Raw genomic sequence first — 21,446 nt, forward strand, 5'->3', positions numbered from 1 at the left:
GAATCCAAGAACACATTAGAAAAATTATCCATTACGATCAAGTAGGCTTCATCCCAGAGATGCAGGGCTGGTTCAACATACGAAAATCTATTAATGTAATCCATCATATAAATAAACTGAAGGAAAAAAAACCATATGGTCATCTCATTAGATGCTGAAAAAGCATTTGACAAAATTCAGCACCCTTTTATGATAAAAGTTTTGGAGAGATTAGGGATACAAGGGTCATTCCTAAATATAATAAAAGCTATTTACAGCAAGCCGACAGCTAACATCAAATTAAATGGAGAGAAACTCAAGGCTATCCTACTAAATTCAGGAACACGACAAGGCCGTCCACTCTCTCCTTATCTCTTCAATATAGTGCTTGAAGTTCTAGCAATAGCAATAAGACAACATAAGGGAATCAAGGGGATTCAATTTGGAAAGGAAGAAGTTAAACTTTCATTATTTGCAGATGATATGATAGTATACATAAGCGACCCCAAAAACTCCACCAAAGAACTCCTACAGCTGATAAACTCCTTCAGTAACGTGGCAGGTTACAAGATCAACTCCAAAAAATCAGTCGCCCTCCTATACACAAAGGATAAGGAAGCAGACCGGGAAATCAGAGAAGTATCACCTTTCACAATAGCCACAAATAGCATAAGATAACTGGGAGTATCTCTAACCAAGGAAGTGAAGGATTTATTTGACAAGAACTTTTAGTCTTTGAAGAAAGAAATTGAAGAGGATACCAGAAAATGGAAGGATCTCTCCTGCTCGTGGATTGGGAGGATCAACATAGTAAAAATGGCAATTCTACCAAAAGCAATCTATAGATTCAATGCAATCCCAATCAAGGTCCCATTAAAATTCTTCACAGAGATTGAGCGGACAATAATCAACTTTATATGGAAAAACAAGAAACCCAGGATAGCCAAAAAAATCTTATACAATAAAGGTACTTCTGGAGGCATTAGCATCCCTGACTTCAAACTCTATTACAAAGCTACAGTATTGAAAACAGCTTGGTATTGGCATAAAAACAGAGAAGTTGACCAATGGAATCGTATAGAAGACCCGGATCTTAACCACAAACCTACGAACACCTGATTTTTGATAAAGGAGCTAAAAGCACACAATGGAAAAAAGAAAGCATCTTCAACAAATGGTGCTGGCATAACTGGATGTCAACCTGTAGAAGAATGAAAGTAGATCCGTGTCTATCACCATGCACAAAACTCAAGTCCAAATGGATTAATGACCTCAATATTAATCTGAACACATTGAGCTTGATAGAGGAGAAAGTGGGAAGTACTCTACAACAAATGGGCACAGGGAACCGTTTCCTGCGCATAACCCCAGCTGCACAGACATTAAGGGCAACATTGAATAAATGGGACCTCCTGAAGTTGAGCAGCTTCTGTAAAGCAAAGGATATTGTCACTAAGACACAAAGGCAGCCTACTGACTGGGAAAAGATCTTCACCAACCCTGCAACTGACAAAGGTCTGATCTCTAAAATATATAAGGAACTCAAGAGACTAGATGGTCAAATGCCAATTAACCCAATTAAAAATTGGGGCGCTGAACTGAACAGAGAATTCTCAACAGAAGAAGTTCGAATGGCCAAAAGACACTTAAGGTCATGCTCAACCTCCCTAGCTATCAGGGAAATGCAAATCAAAACAACTTTGAGATATCATCTTACACCTGTCAGATTGGCTAAAATCCAAAACACCAATAATAACCTTTGCTGGAGAGGTTGTGGGGTAAGGGGTACACTCATCCATTGCTGGTGGGAATGCACACTTGTACAACCACTTTGGAAAACAGTGTGGCGGTTTCTCAGGAAATTCGGGATCAACCTACCCCAGGACCCAGCAATTCCACTATTGGGAATCTACCCAAGAGATGCCCAATCATACAACAAAAGCATATGCTCATCTATGTTCATAACAGCATTATTTGTAATAGCCAGATCCTGGAAACAACCTAGATGCCCTTCAGTGGAAGAATGGATAAAGAAACTGTGGAATATATACATGCTAGAATACTACTCAGCGGTAAAAAACAATGACATCTTGAATTTTGCAGGCAAATGGATGGAAATAGAAAACACTATTCTGAGTGAGGTATCCCAGACCCAAAAAGATGAACATGGGATGTACTCACTCATAATCAGTTTCTAGCCATAATTAAAGGACATCGAGCCTATAAATTTGGGATCCTTGAGAAGATAATAAGAAGGTGAACTCCCACAAAAGATATAGTAATCCTCCTGGATATTGGAAGTAGACACGATCGCCAGGCAAAATTGGGAACTTGAGGGTTGGGCGAGACTGGGCCAAGGGAAGATGGGGAGAGAAAAATGTGAAGGGGAGAATGGGGGAAGCTCGGAGGAATGGGGTGCTTGGGATATAGGAAGGGTGGATATGGGAGCAGGGAAGCATATATCTTAATTTAAGGAGCTACCTGAGGGTTGTCAAGAGACTTGACCCTAGAGGGGTTCCCAGGTTTCCAGGGAGACGCCCCCATTTAGTTCCTTGGGCAGCTGAGGAGAGGGAGCCTGAAAAGGCCAGTTCCTATAGCCATACTGATGAATTTCTTGCATATCACCATAGAACCTCCACCTGACGATAGATGAAGAAAATGATAGAGCCCCACATTGGAGCACCGGACTGAGCTCCCAAGGTCCTGATGAGGAGCAGAAGGAGGGAGAACATGAGAAAGAAAGTCAGGACCGTGAGGGAACCTCCAGCTGGCGACAGATGGGGAAGGTGACTGAGCCCCACATTGGATCACTGGACTGAGCTCCCAAGGTCCTGATGAGGAGCAGAAGGAGAGAGAACATGAGGGAGAAAGTCAGGAACGTGAGGGGTGCGTTCACTCATGGAGAAGGTGGGACAGAACTAAAGGGAGATCACCAACTCCAGTTGGAATGGGACTGATGGATCATGCGACCAAACCTGTCTGTCTGAATGTGGCCAACAGCGGGGGCTGACTGAGAAGCAAAGGACATTGGCGCTGGGCTCTGATTCTTCTGCATGGACGGGCTCTGTGGGAGCCTTCTCAGCTTGGTTGATCACCTTCCTGGACCTGGGGGGAGTTGGGAGGACCTTGGACTTAGCATAGAGTGTGGAACCCTGATGGCTCCTTGGCCTTGAGAGGGAGGGAGGGGAGGTATGGGTGGAGGGAAGGGGAGGGAAAGGGGAGAAGGAGGGGCGGGAAGGGGGAGGAGGAGCGGAGGGAGGGGGAGGAGGAGGGAAGGAGATGGAAATTTTTAAATAAAATAAAAATAAACCATGAGAAAGAAAAAAAATTTAGGGTTTTGTTGAAGTGAGAGACAATTGCTGCTGACAGAAGTGGTGCTGAGAGAATGTTGAGCACCAAAAACACTCCACTTGGAGCTTGTTTTCTTCTTGGCAAAGCTGGCCTGTGGGCAAGGAACTCCCATGCTTTAACCACTGGCAAGGTACATGGTATTTAGAAATGGATAAGCAGGATACAAGGAAAAAGACAAAGTAAGATGGTTTTGAAAAATTTCATACCTCTGAAACTGATCTGTCAGTTATTCTAGGCTTTAGCCAAAGTTGTTACTTCAATGTTGCAAATGAGACTTTGGATGATTGCCCAGGTAGCCAGTTGTCTCTGTCATTTGCTGCACATTTTAGAAGTTGCTTGATTGCATTTCCTGCTTACTCAAGTAATATTATTTCCCTTCTTGGATCATTGATGGGGTTGAAGACTAGATAGTTGTAATTATTTTCCTCTCATGACTTTGGCAAGTCAATTATTATACAAGACTTAAACTAGTTAGGATAGGATAATTATTTAATATGTTTGTTCTTACTGTATATAATTTTGCATTAAGGTTAGAATTATCTTATATAAACAAAAGGAGAGGTGCTGTAGAAAGTCTTATAGCCAGTGGTTACCTGGCTCTTATACTATACATGCTGATGTAGTGCATGCATCCAGCATCACTCTTTTTCAGCTGTGGGAATTGGTTTCTGATCTACATTCAAACAGAGGATTCTGATTTGTGAGTTTATCCGTAAATAAATAACTTTCGGATTCTCAATTCTGAGCTAGTATGGATTTCTTTTAAGCATCCATCTTCAGCAGAGTGTCACCAAATCTCCATGTCTAACATTAAAAAGTTTACATATTCTGTCTGTTACAAAGGGTCATTATAACCATCATTTACTATTTAATTAGTCAGAAAATTTAAAATCTAAGACCAAGGTCATCTGTCCTATTTCAATGTAAATAAACATAATCATAAGAACTTGAACAAAAAGGATAAAATAATACTCTAATCTAAATGGTCTCATAGTTACAGTATATAATGAGTTATAAGACAAACATGCTTTGAACCTCAGAAAATGCTAAGAAAGTCACATTTTATAATTCTCTATAAAATCAATGATAAGGAAGATACAATATTTTCTATGCTTAATTTTATTATTTTACTGTGATACTCTATGTTCAATGACAAAATAGAATCTTTTGACAATTTTTACATATATATCACTTAACTTTAATTAATATAACTGATCAAATAGTGATTAATTCACAATTTAAATGACAATAACAAACAATATATAGTTATGATTAGGTTTATTTTTTATAATTTGAAAAGACATTCTGATATGTCTAAACAATAAGAAAAGCAAGTGCACAAATAAGCGGTCACTGCTAATATTTAAAATTTGACAGTCTGAAACAGGAACTGTAAACACTATTTCAAAATGACTTCATGATTTTGTGATGATGTATGGGTGCTAAAATGATAACCAATAAAGATTCACTGAATCTGTCATATTTTACAAAATATCAGAATGAAGTATGCTTTACATTATATGTGATTTAGTACTAATATACAAAATTAGTTCAAATATTTCATTCTAAAAATAGGAAAAGGTAGAGGCATTCATGTTCAGTTTCTTCATTTTATCTACAAAAGAATAAATAGTCTAACCTGTGAAGGTTATAAGTTAATAACCTAAAACTCCACTCATTGCCTTAACTATCAGCACAATAGTGAAGCAAAGTTAAGATACCATTTTAGTAAATGGAGAATTTAGGAGGCAATACCTAGTCAGTAGCATTTCAATGGTGTTTTCAAATGTACCTGATTTTTAGATTTCCATAGATTTCTATTAAACGTTCCATTTAAGAATATACATGGACATATTCATATATATATTCATATATTCATTTAGACATATATTCATATGCTAAAAGCTATGAAACATCCATTCATTTTATTGTCAGCCATCAAAAAGCAGAATGACACATTGCTGTATATTAAATACATTTTAATTAAAAGAGCATTTTTATTATATTTGATTTTATTGTATCTTTATTTTATATAGAGCCCATTATCACTAATTAAGAAAAACTCAAAAATTAGTAATGATATCATAGGAAGCATGGGTTATAGTGAGAAAGTTAATAACTTAAAGTAAAATGTGCTATATATATTAAGTTACATATAAATTCTTTAATTTATGTAATTTCTAAAACATTTAACATATATCAATCTGTTTTCAAATTTACTTAGTTGTTTTGAAAATATACTAAATAAGTGTTCAGTCAGGACTTACATGTTTCTGTAGCTATAACACTCAGGTTGAACCAAGCACTGACCTCCCTGTCAAGCACGTTATTGGTAATTATTGTTCCATTGTCATTGATATGAAATATTTTGCTTCCAGTGAGTGTATATCTGCACCAAAAGGAAAAGAGATAAACATATAATATAATTTATTTTAAATCAATTATATAGGGAGCAACAAATTACAAAGTTGTAAGACAAATTATTAAGTTCAGGTTTTACTTAGCAAAGATGATGCTGAATAATTCCAATAAACTATATTCACATAATTACGATTTTGGGCAGAATAGATGTCTTTGCACATCAGTCACAAAATAACAATTATTGAAAAATAAACAGTCCTTTAATTTGAAAGAAAGCAAGAAGCTTATATAGGAAGATTTGTAGGAAGGAGAAGAAACAAATGATGTAATTATATTATACTATCCAAAATTAATATAAATAACTTTTGAAAAGTTGAAATTAAAATGAGTTTAGAATAAAATGGAGATATTTAAAATACAAATACCTGACTTTCCTATGCATATCTGTGACAAAGTTTTGTTGAAGGATTTTTTGAAACCAATTGCAAGATAGATGTTTGTTTTATATTTTTTGTTCCTGTTTTTGCTTTTTTTCTAAGACATGGTTTCTTTGGCATCTTTGGAGGCGGTCCTGGGAATAGCTCTTGTAGATGAGTTTGGCCTCAAATTCTCAAAGATCAATCTGCCTGCCTCTGCCTCCCAAAGGCTGGATTAATGGTGTGTACCACCACTACCTGACTAATACACATGCTTGTCATAAACCATACTTCAACTTGATCATGAATGAAATTTCTGCAACCTCCTATTTTTCCTTTTATGAAGAAGTAAGCACTTTTATTTGTTCAGTCTGATCCTATTAGTCTCCATCTTATACCATGGATAGTGTCTAAATCAGTAAGTTCTATCACATATGAAATTATGCTTATCTGCAAATGTTTAAAACAAATATTTTAATATTTTTCATGAAAATAAATTTTCTTTACACATGATATCAATATGATTTTTTGGTAAGTATGAGAAATTCTTCTAATCTATTTTCTTGAGGTAAACATTGGTTATTAGTTTAGTATTATTTTTGGAAAATAAAGCCAGCAAAATCTTTCATTAAAAAGTTTGAACAAAATTGTCTCCAGTTTACAACAAAAGAAGGTGTTGAAGCAATCACTATGTTTTACCTGCCTGAGATTGATTAATAATAATAATTAGAGAAGAATAATACTTGGGGCTTAGGTGGCATTTTATTACAAACATATTCCTAAAGACTTTCTAGAAACATGCATAAAATTTGCTATAATTATGTCAGGGGTGAGATTACTTTAAGCTTTAGTTTACAAGTTTCTTAAAATAGTATACTAATATGAGAATGGTATTCAAGAGAGTCTTAAAAGAAAAATTAGAATGAGACTTTAGAAGAGTTTATTTTTATATCCAATGATTACAAAATATTACAAAATATTTTTTGTAACTATTTACAAGTGGTGCATTTTTGAATAAATTTTTGCTGGCAAAAATAACAGCTCTTTAATGGCTCTATTTTTTATTTAACATCTAATCCTGTTTCTGTATAATTCCATTTCATATAAAGAATGAGAAACTATTTTTACATAATTTTTAATATATATGCTAGAAATTAGGGACTATAGCAAAGATAAAATAATTTAATAAGATTCCATAAAAAATATAACTGGAAATAAAAACAGATGTACGGATTATCTTATTTTAGTGAATTGATTGTTATAGGTAGGTTCTTCTCCATGATTCATGACTTAACTAGCCCATAGCAATTGGTTATCTTTCAAAGATCAGTCATAATTTTCCTCTTGTAAGGTGAGCCTTAGAGAGCTTTCAGTTTCCACCACAATATGTGCTCCACTCCTGCAAATTATGATTATTCTGCCATGTTTTTTGTTGTTGTGGTAACCACAGATACGTATAGTTCTTAGCCCTTATTAAAGAATCTTCAGATATAGACCATTACAGAAAATTACAACTACTCAAATCACAGAGCTCTGTAGCCCTGTCCCAGTGTCCATTATTACAAATATTTCTCACACCTACTCATGGAATATTGCTAAAGAAAGGTCAGACAGACAAACGACCTTGCATTACCCAAGCCTGTCCTATTGTCTGCAAGGTCCTTGGCCCAGGAACAGTTCCTGCTCTTGCACTAAGGCTATCCACCCAGAGGGGTGAGTGTCTGCCAGCCCAGCAGGCCAGAAGGTCCCCACAAGGGAGTGCAGGGCACCGTCAGCTTCTGCTGTAGTGTTTTCTTTATTCCACATGACTCTGCCTTCCCCCAAGTTTGCCCTTTTATCTGCCGGCATCCTTGAAATACATGTAGTCCCTGTTCCTGTGCTGAAGAGATCCATCCAGACTGGTCCTTGGCCCAGATCAGTTCCTGCTCTTGCACTAAGGAGATCCAGCCAGAGAGTCAGTCACAGCAAATATTGGACCAAAATGACAGGACTCTCTTGGCTGCATTTGAAGAAAGAGTTGGGCAGGTGCCAATGCAAGAATTCCTCCAACAAGCTAAAAGACAACATGACATCACCAGAATCCAGGTATCACACAACAAGAAGAATTGAACACCCTATTTCAGAAGAAGCCTTTAAATGGAACATTATGAAAATAATATAGGACTTTAAACAGGATATGAAAAATGCTGTAAAGAAATGGAGATGACAAACAAAAAGGTAAAAAAAAATGAATAAATCTCTCAAAGATACCCAAGAAAGCAAAAAAAAAAAAAAAAAAAAAAAAAAAAGCAATCAAACAGGTAATGGAAAAAGTTCAAGACTTGAAAAATGAAATGGAGGTAATGAAAAAAACACAAACCGAGGGAAGGCTGGATATGAAAAATCTGGGCAAATGAACAGGAACTAAAGAGACAAGTGTTACCAACAGAATACAAGAGATAGAAAGAATCTCAGACACTGAAGATACTATAAAGGAAATAAACTCATTGATTGAAGAACAAAACAAATCCAACAAATACTTAACACAAAACATCCAGGAAATCTGGGACACCGTGAAAAGATCAAATCTAAGAATAATAGGGTAGAAGAAGGAGAATCATTACAGCTCAAAGGCCCAGAAAATATATTCAACAAAATTAAAGAAGAAAACTTTTCCAACATAAAGAAGGATATTTCTATGAAAGTATAAGAAGCTTAGAGAACACTGAATAGACTGGATCAAAAAAGCATTTCCTTGCCATATAATAATCAAAACACAAAACATACAGAATAAAGAACAAATATTAAGAGCTGCAAAGGAAAAAGGTCAAGTAACGTATAAAGGGAAACCTATCAATGGAAACCATGAAAGCCAGAAGGTCTTGGATAGATATCCTGCAGACACTAAGAGACCACGGATGCAAGCCCAGACAACTATACCCAGCAAATCTTGCATTCACCATTGATGGAGAAAACAAGATATTCCAGGACAAAAACAGATTTAAACAATACATAGCCATGAACCCAGAATTACAGAAAATACTAGAAAGGAAATAACAAACCAAGGAAGCCAACAACATTTATAATAACACAAGCATCTGACAACCCTCCACCAGCACAACTCAAAGAAGAGAAACACAAACACTGCCACCAGAAAAAATAACCGGAGTAAACAACCACTGGTAATTTATTAACATCACTTAATACAAATGGACTCAATTCACCTATAAAAAGGCACAGGTTAAGAGAATTGATATGAAAACAGGATTCAACATTCTGCTGTTTACAAGAAATACACCTCAACCTCAAAGACAGACATTACCTCGAGTAAAAGGTTGGGAAAAGGTTTTCCAATCAAATGGACCAAAGAAACAAGTGGGTGTGGCTATAGTGTCTAACAAAATTGATTTCAAACTAAAATCAATCAGAAAAGATGGATATGGACACTTTATACTCATAACAGTAAAAATTTATCAGAGGGACGTCTCAGTCCTAAATATATATGCCCCTAATAAAAATGCATCCACATGTATAAAGAAAACATTACTAGAACACAAACCATACATCAAACCCCACAATCTAATAGTAGGAGATTTCAACACACCTCTCTCAGCAATGGGTAGGTCAACCAGCTAGAAACTTAACAGAGAAATAAGAGAACTAACAGATGTAATGAACCAAATGGACTTAACAAACATTATAGAACATTCCACCCAAACAGAATGGAATATAACTTCTTCTCAGCATCTCATGGAGCCTTCTCAAAAAATGATCACAAAATTGGTAACCAAGCAAACATCCATAAATACAAAGAAATTATAGTAACCACCTGTGTACTATTGGATCACCAGAGAATAAAGTTAGAATTCAACAATTCTAACCCCAGAAAGCCTACAAACTCATGGAAACTGAACAGTCAACTACTGAACCACACCTGGGTGAAGGAAGAAATAAGAAAGAAATGAAAATCTTCCTTGAATTCAATGAAAATAAAGGCACAACATACCCAAACCTATGGGACACTATGAAAGCAGTGGTAAGAGGAAAGTTCATAGCATTAAGTCCCCACAAAAAGAAAACAGAGAAAGCACACATTAGAAACTTAACAGCACACCTGAAAAAAAAGAAGCACACTCTAGAAAAAAGAGAAGCAGATTCACCCAGGAGGAGTAGAATACTGCAAATAATCAAGCTGAGGGCTGAATCAATGAAAGAGAAACACAGAAAACAATCCAAAGAATCAATGAAACAAAAAGCTGGTTCCTGGAGAAAATCAACAAGATTAACAAACCCCTATCTAAACTAATCAAAAGGTAGAGAGAAAACACAAATTAATAAGATCAGAAATGAAAAGAGGGACACAATCACAGCCATAGAGGAAATTCGTAGAATCATTAGATCTTACTACAAAACCTGTATGCCACAAAATTGGAAAATGTGAAAGAAATGAACTTTTTTTTAGACAAGTGCCATATACCAAAATTAAATCAAGACCAGGTGAACAATTTAAATAGACCTGTAAATCTCAAGGAATTAGAAGCTGTCATCAGACCTCCCTACAAAAACAGCCCATGACCAGAAGGTTTCAATGAAGAATTCTACCAGAACTTCCAAGAAGACCTAATACCTATACTCTTTAATGTCTTTCAGAAAATAGAAACAGAAGAGTCATTGCCAAATTCCTTTTATGAAGCTACAGTTACCTTGATTCCAGAACCACACAAATACTTAACCAAGAAAGAGAATTACAGACCAATCTCATTCATGAACATTAATGCAAAAATTCTCAATAAAATACTGGCAAACACACATCCAAAAAGTTATATATCATGATCAAGTAGGCTTTATTCCAGAGATGCAGGACTGGTTCAACATATGAAAATCTATCAAATGTAATTCATCATATAAATAAACTGAAGGAAAATACATGATCATTTCATTAGATGGTGAACAATCATTTGACAAAATTAAACACCCTTTTATGATAAAGGTCTCAGAGAGATTATGGATGCAAGATTCATTCCTAAATATAGTAAAAGCAATATACAGCAAGATGGCAGTTAACATTAAATTAAATGGATAGAAACTCAAAGTCATTTCACTAAAATCAGGAACAAGACAAGGCTGTCCACTCTCTCCACACCTCTTCGTTATAGTGTTTGAAATTCTAACAATAGCAATAAGACAGCATAAGTAGATTAAGTGGATTTTATTTGGAATGGAAGAAGTCAAACTTTTGTTATTTGCAGGTGATATGATAGTGTACATAAGTGACTCCAAAAACTCTACCAAAAAACCCCTTCAGCTGATAAACACCTTTAGTAATGTGGCAGGATAGAAGATCAACTCAAAAAAAAAAAAATCAGTTGCCCTCATATACATAAAGAACAAAGAAGCAGAGAGGGAAATCAGAAAAACATCACTTTTCATGATAGCCACAAATAGCATAAAATATCTTGGGGTAGCTCTAACCAAGGAAGTGAAAGATATATTTGATAAGAACTTTAAGTCTTTGAAGAAAGAAATTGAAGAGGATACCAGAAAACATAAGGATCTCCCTTGCTCTTGTATTGAGAGGATCAACGTAGTAAAAATGTCAATTCTACCAAAAGCATTCTATAAATTCAATGCAATCACAGTCAAAATCCCAAAAAATTCTTCATAGACCTTGAGAGAACAATAATAAACTTTATATGGAAAAACAAAAAGAAAAACTCAGGATAGCCAAAACCATCCTATACACTAAAAGTACTTCTGGAGGCATTACCATCCTTGACTTCAAATTCTATTACAGAGTTACAATAATGAAAACAGCTTGGTATTGGCACAAAAACAGAGATGTTGACCAATGGAATCGAATAGAAGACCCAGATATTAATCCACAAACCTATGAACACCTGATTTTTTGACAAAGGAGCTAAAATTGTACAATGGAAGAAAGAAAGCATCTTTAACAAATGGTGCTTGCATAATTGTATGTCAACCTGTAGAAGAATGAATGTAGATCCATATCAATCACCATGCACAAAACTCAAGTACAAATGAATTAAAGACTTCAATATTAATCTGACCACACTAAACCTGATAGAAGAGAAAGTGGGAAGTAGTCTGCAACACATGGGCAAAGGAGATCACTTCCTAAATATAACTCCAGTAGCACAGACAAAAAGAGCATCAATGAATAAGTGGGACCTCCCCTCCTGAAACTGAGAAGCTTCTGTAATTCAAAGGAAACTGTCATTAAGACAAAGACGGATCCTACTGAATGGGAGAAGATCTTAACTAACCCCACATCAGAGAAAGGTCTGATCTCCAAATATATAAAGAACTTAAGAAACTAGACTTTAAAACTCTAATTAACCAAATTAAAAAATGGGGTACTGAACTGAACAGAGAATTCTCAACAGAACAAGTTTGAATGGCCAAAAGACACTTAAGATCATGCTCAACCTCCTTAGTGATCAGGGAAATGCAAATCAAAACAACTTTGAGATACCATCTTACAGCTGTCAGATTAGCTAAAATCAAAAACACCAATGATTACCTATGCTTGAGAGGATGTGGAGTAAGAGGAACACTCATCAATTGTTGGTGGGAATGCAAACTTGTCCAACCACTGTTGAAATCAGTGTGGAGTTTTCTCAGGAAACTGGGAGTCAATCTACTTCAGGACCCAGCAATTACACTCTTGGGAATATACCCAAGAGATGCCCAATCATACTACAAAAGCATTTGTTCAACTATGTTCATAGAAACACTTGGTAATAGCCAGAACCTGGAATCAACCTAAGTGTCCCTCAATAGAAGAATGGATAAAGAAGGTTTGGCACATATACACTTTAGTGTTTTACTCAGCGGTAGAAAACAATCGCATCTTGAATTTTGTATGCACATGGATGGAAATAGAAAACACTTTACTGAGTGAGATAACCCAGACTAACAAGATGATTATGGTATGTACTCACTCATAACTAGATTCTAGCCATAAATAAAGGACATTGAGCCTATAATTCCTGATCCTAGAGAAGCTAATTATGAAGGTGAACCCAAAGAAAAACATATAGTTATCCTCCTGGATAATGGAAGTAGACAAGATTGCCAGGCAAAACTTGGGAGCAAGGGGGTGGGGGTGGTATGGTGTTTAGGGGAAATGGGGAGAGAGAAGGGAGAAGGGGAGTATTGGGGAGAGCTTGGGGGAATGGGATGGTTGAGATGGAGGAAGGGTGGATATGGGAGCAGGGAAGTAGATACCTTAATTAAGGGAGCCATTTTAAGGTTGGCAAGATCCTTGACACTAGAGGGGTTCCCAGGTGTCCACGGAGATGTCCCCAGCTTGTTCCTTGGGCAGCAGAGAAGAGGGTGCCTGAACTGGCCTTATCCCATAGCCACACTGATGAATATCTTGCATATCATTATAGACCCTTCATCTCGTGATGGATGAAGATAGAGACAGAGACACACATTGGAGCCCTGGACTGAGCTCCCCATGTCCAAATGAAGACCAGAAAAAGAGAGAACATGAGCAAGGAAGTCAGGACCGCGAGGGTTGCAACCACCCACTGAGAAGGTGGGAATGAACTAATGGGAGCTCACCAAGGCCTGCTGGACAGGGACTAAATGAGCATGTGATCAAACCAGACTTTCTGAATGTGGCTGACAATGAGTGCTGACTGAGAATCCAAGGACAATGGCACTGGGTTTTGATTCTACTGCATGGACTGGCTTTGTGGGAGCCTAAGCTATTTGGAAGCTCACCTTCCTATACCTGGATGGGGGGGATCTTGGACTTTCCACAGGGCGGGGAACCCTGACTACTCTTAGAACTAGAGAGTAAAGGGGAGTGGGGGGGAGTGGGAGGTAAATGGGAGGAGAGGAGGAGGTAGAAATTTTTAATAAATAAAAAAAGAAAATAAAGAAGGGTCAGACATATTTTAGGATTCAAAGATCATGAAGATTTTTTTTGAGACAAGGCTTCTCTGTAGCTTTTGGAGGCTGTCCTAGAACTAGTTCTTATAGACCAGTCTGGCCTTGAACTCACAGATATCTGCCTGCCTCTGCCTCCCAAATCCTGGGATTAAAAATGTGCATCACCACTGTCCGGCAAGATTGTTTTTTCTAGTAAATTGTAGAAGCTACAACCAGGAAATCTTATTTTTGACTGTGCAAACATGAGTTAAACAAGGACAGCACCAACAGACATGCCAAAGTAGATGTGAAAATCTCAAGGACGCTTCAATCCTATACAAAAAAATGAGAGCAATTTAAGAACCCTCTACATGAGAGAAATAATCTTCCATAGGGAAGTCCATACCAAGTGATATCAAATGCCAAATGGTCAATTCTGAAAATATGCATATAAGCATATGTGTACACAATATGTATGTATGTAGATATATATACACACACACACACACACACACACACACATATATATATATATATATATGAACAATTAATAAAAACAGAGGTAATTGATTTGAAAGACAGAAAAAAAGAGTTTATATATAAATGAAGAAATTCTTAATTATAATAATTTTTTAAAAATATTATTAAAATACAACTATCCAAACTAAACTAGCATAGATAGTAAACATTTACTCTTTCTCTTGTTTTATTAAAGAAACCCCTGTCTTCATGTATCTGTGCCATTTATTTTCTAGTCCATACTCAGAAGATTGTTTTATTCTTGGCCTTGATTTCAGTTGAAAATTAATATGTGTATTTCCTTTATGTTATCTTACAGATTTTCTTTCTTTCCTTTTTTTGAGACGGGATTTTTTTGTAGCTTGGAGCCTGTCCTAGAACTAGCTCTTGTAAACCAGGCTGGCCTCAAACTCACAAAGATTCACCTGCCTCTACCTCCTGAGTGCTGGTATTAAAGGCGTGCACCTCACCACCAGGCCAGATTTTTTTTTTTTTTTTTTTTTGGAAACAATCACACTCTGAAAGTCTTGATAGGCTAGATCTGTGGTTTTCAACATGTAGTTCATGACCCTTCTGGTAGTCACCATTTCATAGGGATCATACATCAGATATTCTGTATTCTTATATTTACATTTTGATTCATATGTTTGTAAAATTGTTACCCATGTTGATTGCATGAATACTTGATCACTTGACTAGGTCAGTATATGCTAGTTTCTTCCTTAAAGAATTCTTTTTCTTCATTTTAAAAAAAGCTCTTGAAAATATTTTGAAACTATCCTATATTTTCTTAATCATTCATCTATTAGTGTTTTCAGCAAGTTAATAAATGGAAAAGTATTGGACATGCAGGTGCAGTTAATGATGTTTTCTATTCTTTAATTATGTATTTCAAAACCACTTTATTGCTATAAAAATGCCAAAACATTTTTACATGTATTGGTTTTAATTTAAAAACAAATTTTCCAATGATCACCATGGATTTTGATATCTATGAGTACAGAACAACAGTTCATTATGAATATTGAAAGATAATCACAAAAAAAGGCTTTGAAGTTTTTTAATTATTATAATTTAAGTACTATAATTATAAAAAATATGCTAAATAATCCCATAGGCCTCCTTTGAGACTCCTCATTACTTTTTTACTCTCCTCTTTAGCTTTTAACATTTGCTTACATAAACTTGAGTGTGCCACAACTGAAGAGGTCAAAGGACAACTTGCATGAATTAGTACTGATAATCATAAACATGTGTTTTGTTTTGTTTTGTTTTTTGAAACATCACTTTAATATCTAAGTATAGCGGAACATGACAGTCTTCTTGTGTTTTCCTCATTGTTTTTATGTGACACCAGGCATATCAGATTAAGGTACACATTTGTCTTTGCCTTGCTGATACCAATATTCTATTCTACACAAATGGGCTGTCAACCAACATTTCTTTGTAGACATTTCTCAGCACATAATACATTTTCACTACTCTTGGACAATTGCCTTCTGAGGAAAATGCCTAATGGTTGGATTAGAGAAGGATCTTCTGCTAATTCTATATGGTAAGCTTCATTACTATTAGAAGTTATTTTGTTAATCTTGAAATTAGATGTTTAGTGTAGAAATGCATTTCTTGCCTTTGAATTTTAATGCATTTATGTCTCTTGATTATTGTGCAGGCCAGCATTTCTCACACTGTGTTTCTTGGAGTAGTTCAAGAAAACATCCTCACCTTGTTCCTATTTAATGGACAATCAGAACAATGTCACTAAATCTACATTTTTAAAGGCAACATCCTAAGGAAAGAGATTTTAAAAAAAGAAAATAATAACTTAGTATAAATGCAACACAGGAACCTTTGGTAGTGCCTCCAAAGAGCAAAAGAGTTCTCAGCTTTCATGTCAATGTGGAATATTATGAAGTATTCTGGATAAAAGCTAGGAGAGTTAATAGGCCAGGGAAATTACTAAAAATAAGTACATAAAATATTAGTTTTATATTTATTGAAAATATGTCTCATATTTTGGAAAAATTAATTGGAAGAGTAACTAAAACTATGATTTTTTTAAATAGGACATTTTCCTTTACTAAAGACATAAATTTATCTCACCCATTATTAATAACCCTTCAGTCCTTCTATCTTTTCACAAGTTAAGGAAGTAGAGTGGACAGCAAGTTTACACATTTAGTATAAGCTTTTATTCAAAAAATTGAAAATCTGAGTTCAAGCTCTAGGACAAAAATGGAAAAAGAAAAAAAAAACAGCTCTCAAAATTTTATTTCTGACTTGAACACATACCTAACAAGAACAACTAAAAATGTATACACACAGAGTTGCACACACACACACACACACACACACACACACCAGCAAGCATATTTCATTCTCAGAGGCAGGGATATGTATTAGAGGATTAAAGCACAAACTGTTCAACCATCATGACCTAGATTTTCAAATATAGGGTTTTCATTGTATGAGCCTGTAATTCTAGTACTGCAGATTATGGATGACATAAGTACTTATAATGCTACTGGCTTCCAATTTAGTCTAATGTTCAGTGAAAGAATATGTTCCACAGAAATAATTCAGAGGATAGTAAAGCAGGACACATGCAACACACACCCCAGATATATAAATAGTGTATTGTGATGAATTTTAGGTGAGGATTTTTCTATTCATGAATATTTTCACCTTGAATGTTTCAATATATTTGGAACAACACAGGGTATTTAAACTTCCTTTTCATATTTTTTACAAGTCTCTTATCTTATATATAAAGATCTAGTTAGAAAAATTTTGTTTTGCATTTTCAATAGACATTAGTTGATACAAACCTGTGTAGTCATTTATTTATACAATGCTAATGTGAGTAAATCTAAAATCTACCTTATAGGAGATTGTTTTCGATCTGTGTCTATAGCAGATACTGTTCCAACAATTGATCCATATGGCTTTTCTTCAGGAATTCCAAATATATAATATGGTAAGAGAAAAACTGGAGGTTCATCTTCATCTTCCACTTGAACTTTAATGTACGTCGAAGAGGAATTTACATGGGCTGATGCAAGTTCCTCATCCACATGGCAATTTTTAACTTTAACTCTAATGCCATAGTGGCTCTGGTGCTCAAAATCAACTTTCTACAAATAAATAAAGGATGTTTAGAAGAAATAACTTCAGTTAACCAAATTTTTACTTTGAACATTAACATATCTCATTTATTTTCATTTAGGTTTGATTTTAATGTTTGAAAATTCATTAGTTATGATCATTAAGCATATTTGAAATAACTATTGTTTAAAATAGAACTAAAATTCTATAATTAAGAACTTAAAAAGTTTGAAAAACTGAGAATTACTCTCTTGTTAGTTAAATGTTCTTTTCTTAAATTTCTTCTAAAATAATTTTAAGAAAAAAATAAAATTAAGAAGGTCTTTAAGCATCTACATTGCTCATCTCTAAATTAGTTAAATTTCCAAGCTACATTTCATGGTCCCTGAGTTCAATTATCAGTGAAACAAGCAATAATCAACACCTCAAAATAATTATATGTATTTTATGAGATTTTGTATTATTATTTAAATATATGTACCTTTTTTAGTATAATTATACCTTCTTGGGTCTCGTTATCAGTGATGATGTCAAATGTTTGTGAATCATCCTCTTCAATGATATATTCCATTTCTGCATTCTCTCCTATGTCATCATCATATGCCATAATTTTTCCAATAGATGTTCCACTGGGTGCAGATTCCAATACAGTGAAGCGATAGAAACCTTTAAAACAAAATTCCAGTTATTTAGGATAAGTTTTTAATCATATGAATATCCCAACTTTATCATATTACTTCTACTACTAGGAAAACTCATGCCTTTCCTGAAAGCTATATGCTTTAGGTTTTAATATTTCTTTCTCTCTCTCTTAGATTTGTGCATATATGCATATTATTTTCTCTCTTATTGGAAATTGGAGATTTTTTGTAGCATCTACTTTAATTATCAGAATTTTCTCAAAAATGCATTCTACAAATATATCTGCTACTCTCTTCATTCTTTGTTTTGTTCTTGCCAAATGTCATTTTATTATGATAATTGACAATTGTCCATTCTTTTAAAAATGTTTTTAAATGAATTTTTGTTACTAAGGAGAGACTTCCTGAGAAAAGAAAAGTAAAGAAACTTTAAATGATTGAGCATTTTCAATAAAAAATCAGAGAAAATGTAACCTTCTCTTTCTAAAGAATAAAGTCTAAAATTTCAAATTAAATTCTCATTTCGATGTGCAGAAAAACAGTTCCAAAGGTGTATTCATGTCAATTTTCTATGATGCCAAGAATGGTTGTTTGAAACTGTCACAGGGAGCAGGCTTACAGAAAGAGTTAACTTGCTAATAAGGTAATATTGACAAATATAATTTACTCACTTTGTGGCCTATTCTAATCATGTGAACCTACTGAAGTGGAAGTAGAGGCAAAAATATTGTGCTTAGATATGCTAGTGTGAGAAATATTTGCTTTAATACATGCTCTGAGATATTTGGTCAATTGAGAATTAGCAGAATACCTAGGTTAGTCTGTCAGCTATCAGCCATCAAGGGAAGAGAGTCTAGTACTAGATAGACAGACAACTGAACAATGTCAACATCACTGACATGAACACAGTAAAGATCATGCCCAAAACCTATAGGAAGATGTTCTGTGGTGTTTGATTATAGCCTAGTGAGACCTAGCCAAAATGTATAAAAATGATCGATAAGTTGTCAGTTTGTGGCATTTTGTAAGTACAACAGTAGAATACAGACTCAATACTCTTTATTTTGTGTTCTTATATTAAATTAGAAAAATTCTACTGTATACAATTAGCACATTTATTTTATGTAAATTTTATACTGCTTCAATGTTCTATATAGAGAGCCAATTTTAGCATCTGTGCATATTACAATGATTTAAATTACAATGGAAATCCAAGAAACTTTCTACTTACTTTCTTTGAATATTGGTTTGTTGTCATTAATATCAGACAGTATTATTGATACAGTCGTTGTTCCAGACAAGGCTCCAGGCTGACCAAGCATGTCTCTGGCTTGGATAATTACACAGTATGCATCTTGTAATTCTCTATCCATTTTAGAAGATATTCTTATGACTCCTTTAAAATAGTAATAAGATTTTTATTGTTATTGTCCATGACCTCTTCATATCTGATTTTGTAAGCATTCCATGCTGTAACTGTCATTTTGCTATATGTTAGCTGCTAATGAAAAGAATTGCAATAATGGTAAAAGTAAACACAAATCTTGTTTATGATTCTTATTATAAACACAACTCTATTCTATGTAAAATGATATTGATACTGACTTCAGTTGTTCTCAGTGACACGGCTTGTGTTCCTTCTTCTGATTTGTGTGGTCTAAAGCTGAGAAGTGAGTATTTATGAGTGCTGATGTCAAGGGCGGGATCCAGAGGTCCATTTGTCAAAAAGGGGTAACAGCAGGTTGGGTTTTTGGGTTTGTAACCTTAAGGAGAGATAGGTGTTCCTCTTACCACCATTCCTCTTACTGGCAAGGGCTGTCCCTGAGCCTACTAATGTATTTCCATTTCCATGTATTTTGTTTGTTTGTTTTTGTTTTCTTAGTTTTTACTTTTATTTTTGTTTTGAATACATACACACACGAGAGAGAGAGAGAGAGAGAGAGAGAGAGAGAGAGAGAGAGAGAGAGAGAGAGAGAGAAAGAGAGAATAAAGCTAGGGGTTAGGATAGCAATGAAATGGGGATTTTCTAGAACTGGTTGAGAGAGAAGAAACATGATCAAAATACATAGCAGGAAAATATTGCTAAAATAGAAATGTCTTTCAAAAAGAGGTACTATACAAAATAAATCAGCATTTCTTTTCAGTAATCCATATAATAAGATATAAAAATAATATTTTAGAGAAGACTATTACCACCACAATACAAAAAACATCATATTTGATACTTTTTTAGTATCAAGAATCCAGGGCAGAGAGTACTATCAACATATTCCAAATAAATTCATAAAACTAATTATTTAATTGGTTAGCAAAATACACTATTTTTTTAAACTTAAGTCTTTTTTTATTTTAATAATAACCAGAAGTTTGTTCATTTGTTTACTTTGAAAATTTTGGAACAATTAGGTAGGATATTGAGTCTTTAAAGCCTGTAATTTCTGAAGAGGAAAATTTTAAAGTTGGTTTTGCTTTGAATTGCTAGGTAATAGTTAATACTCATTGAACAAACGGAGTCATATAAACATTTGGAAGCCAGTGGATATGTTTACAATTGATAATAGAATTTTGGGTAAAGTTTCTGTTCAGCATGTGTAAGGACCATTTACAATCCATATAAAATAACTACTAATTGTTTTTAATACATACTTTAAAAAGAAACATATGAACTCAACTTCGATTTTAAGGATATTCAAATACTTAATATAATCAGGAAATGCAATGATCATCTTTGTTTAATAAAATGTAAAAGAGCTTGTCCCAAAGACAAAAATGTGCCAAATACAGAGTTGTGTCTTAAGTAATTTCTTTATCATGTGATACCACATATTTAATATTATACAGTGATTCATAAATATCTGGTTAGTCATATAAATGTGTCTTTCAGGATTTATCTCCAATATCCTAAAGTTTATTACAGTTGGAAAATTTTAAGTTGTTGTCAGACTTTTGGCAAATGACATCTGGTTAATTATCTGAAATGTCTAATTCTCATATTTTTAAATTGTTTTGCCCCTTTTCTCTGATACATTATAAGAATCATTACAAATAATTTATATCAAACATGCAAATATCCATATCTATGATATAGATAGCTCAATCTCTGAATCATGGAAACACAGTTTATGTGTCAGTAAAATTAAACATTAGGGAATGGCATCATAACTAATGCTGAAATATGGCATCTTATATA

General features: G+C 34.5%; 1 protein-coding gene across 1 annotated transcript in view; it reads right to left on the reverse strand.

Moving 5' to 3' along the window:
- The window catches only part of Cdh19 (cadherin 19), a 104,088-nt gene that overhangs the window by 52,059 nt on the left and 30,583 nt on the right, over positions 1 to 21,446 (reverse strand). Inside the window, exons 4-7 of the mRNA XM_038349897.1 lie at positions 19,488 to 19,652; positions 18,097 to 18,281; positions 17,391 to 17,644; positions 5,598 to 5,719 (exon numbers count right to left, since the gene is read on the reverse strand). Coding sequence (XP_038205825.1) covers positions 5,598 to 5,719; positions 17,391 to 17,644; positions 18,097 to 18,281; positions 19,488 to 19,652 — 726 coding nt within the window. The remainder of the gene's footprint in view (positions 1 to 5,597; positions 5,720 to 17,390; positions 17,645 to 18,096; positions 18,282 to 19,487; positions 19,653 to 21,446) is intronic.

Source organism: Arvicola amphibius, chromosome 12 (assembly GCF_903992535.2).
Source record: "Arvicola amphibius chromosome 12, mArvAmp1.2, whole genome shotgun sequence".
In the NCBI taxonomy this organism is placed as follows: Eukaryota; Metazoa; Chordata; class Mammalia; order Rodentia; family Cricetidae; genus Arvicola; species Arvicola amphibius.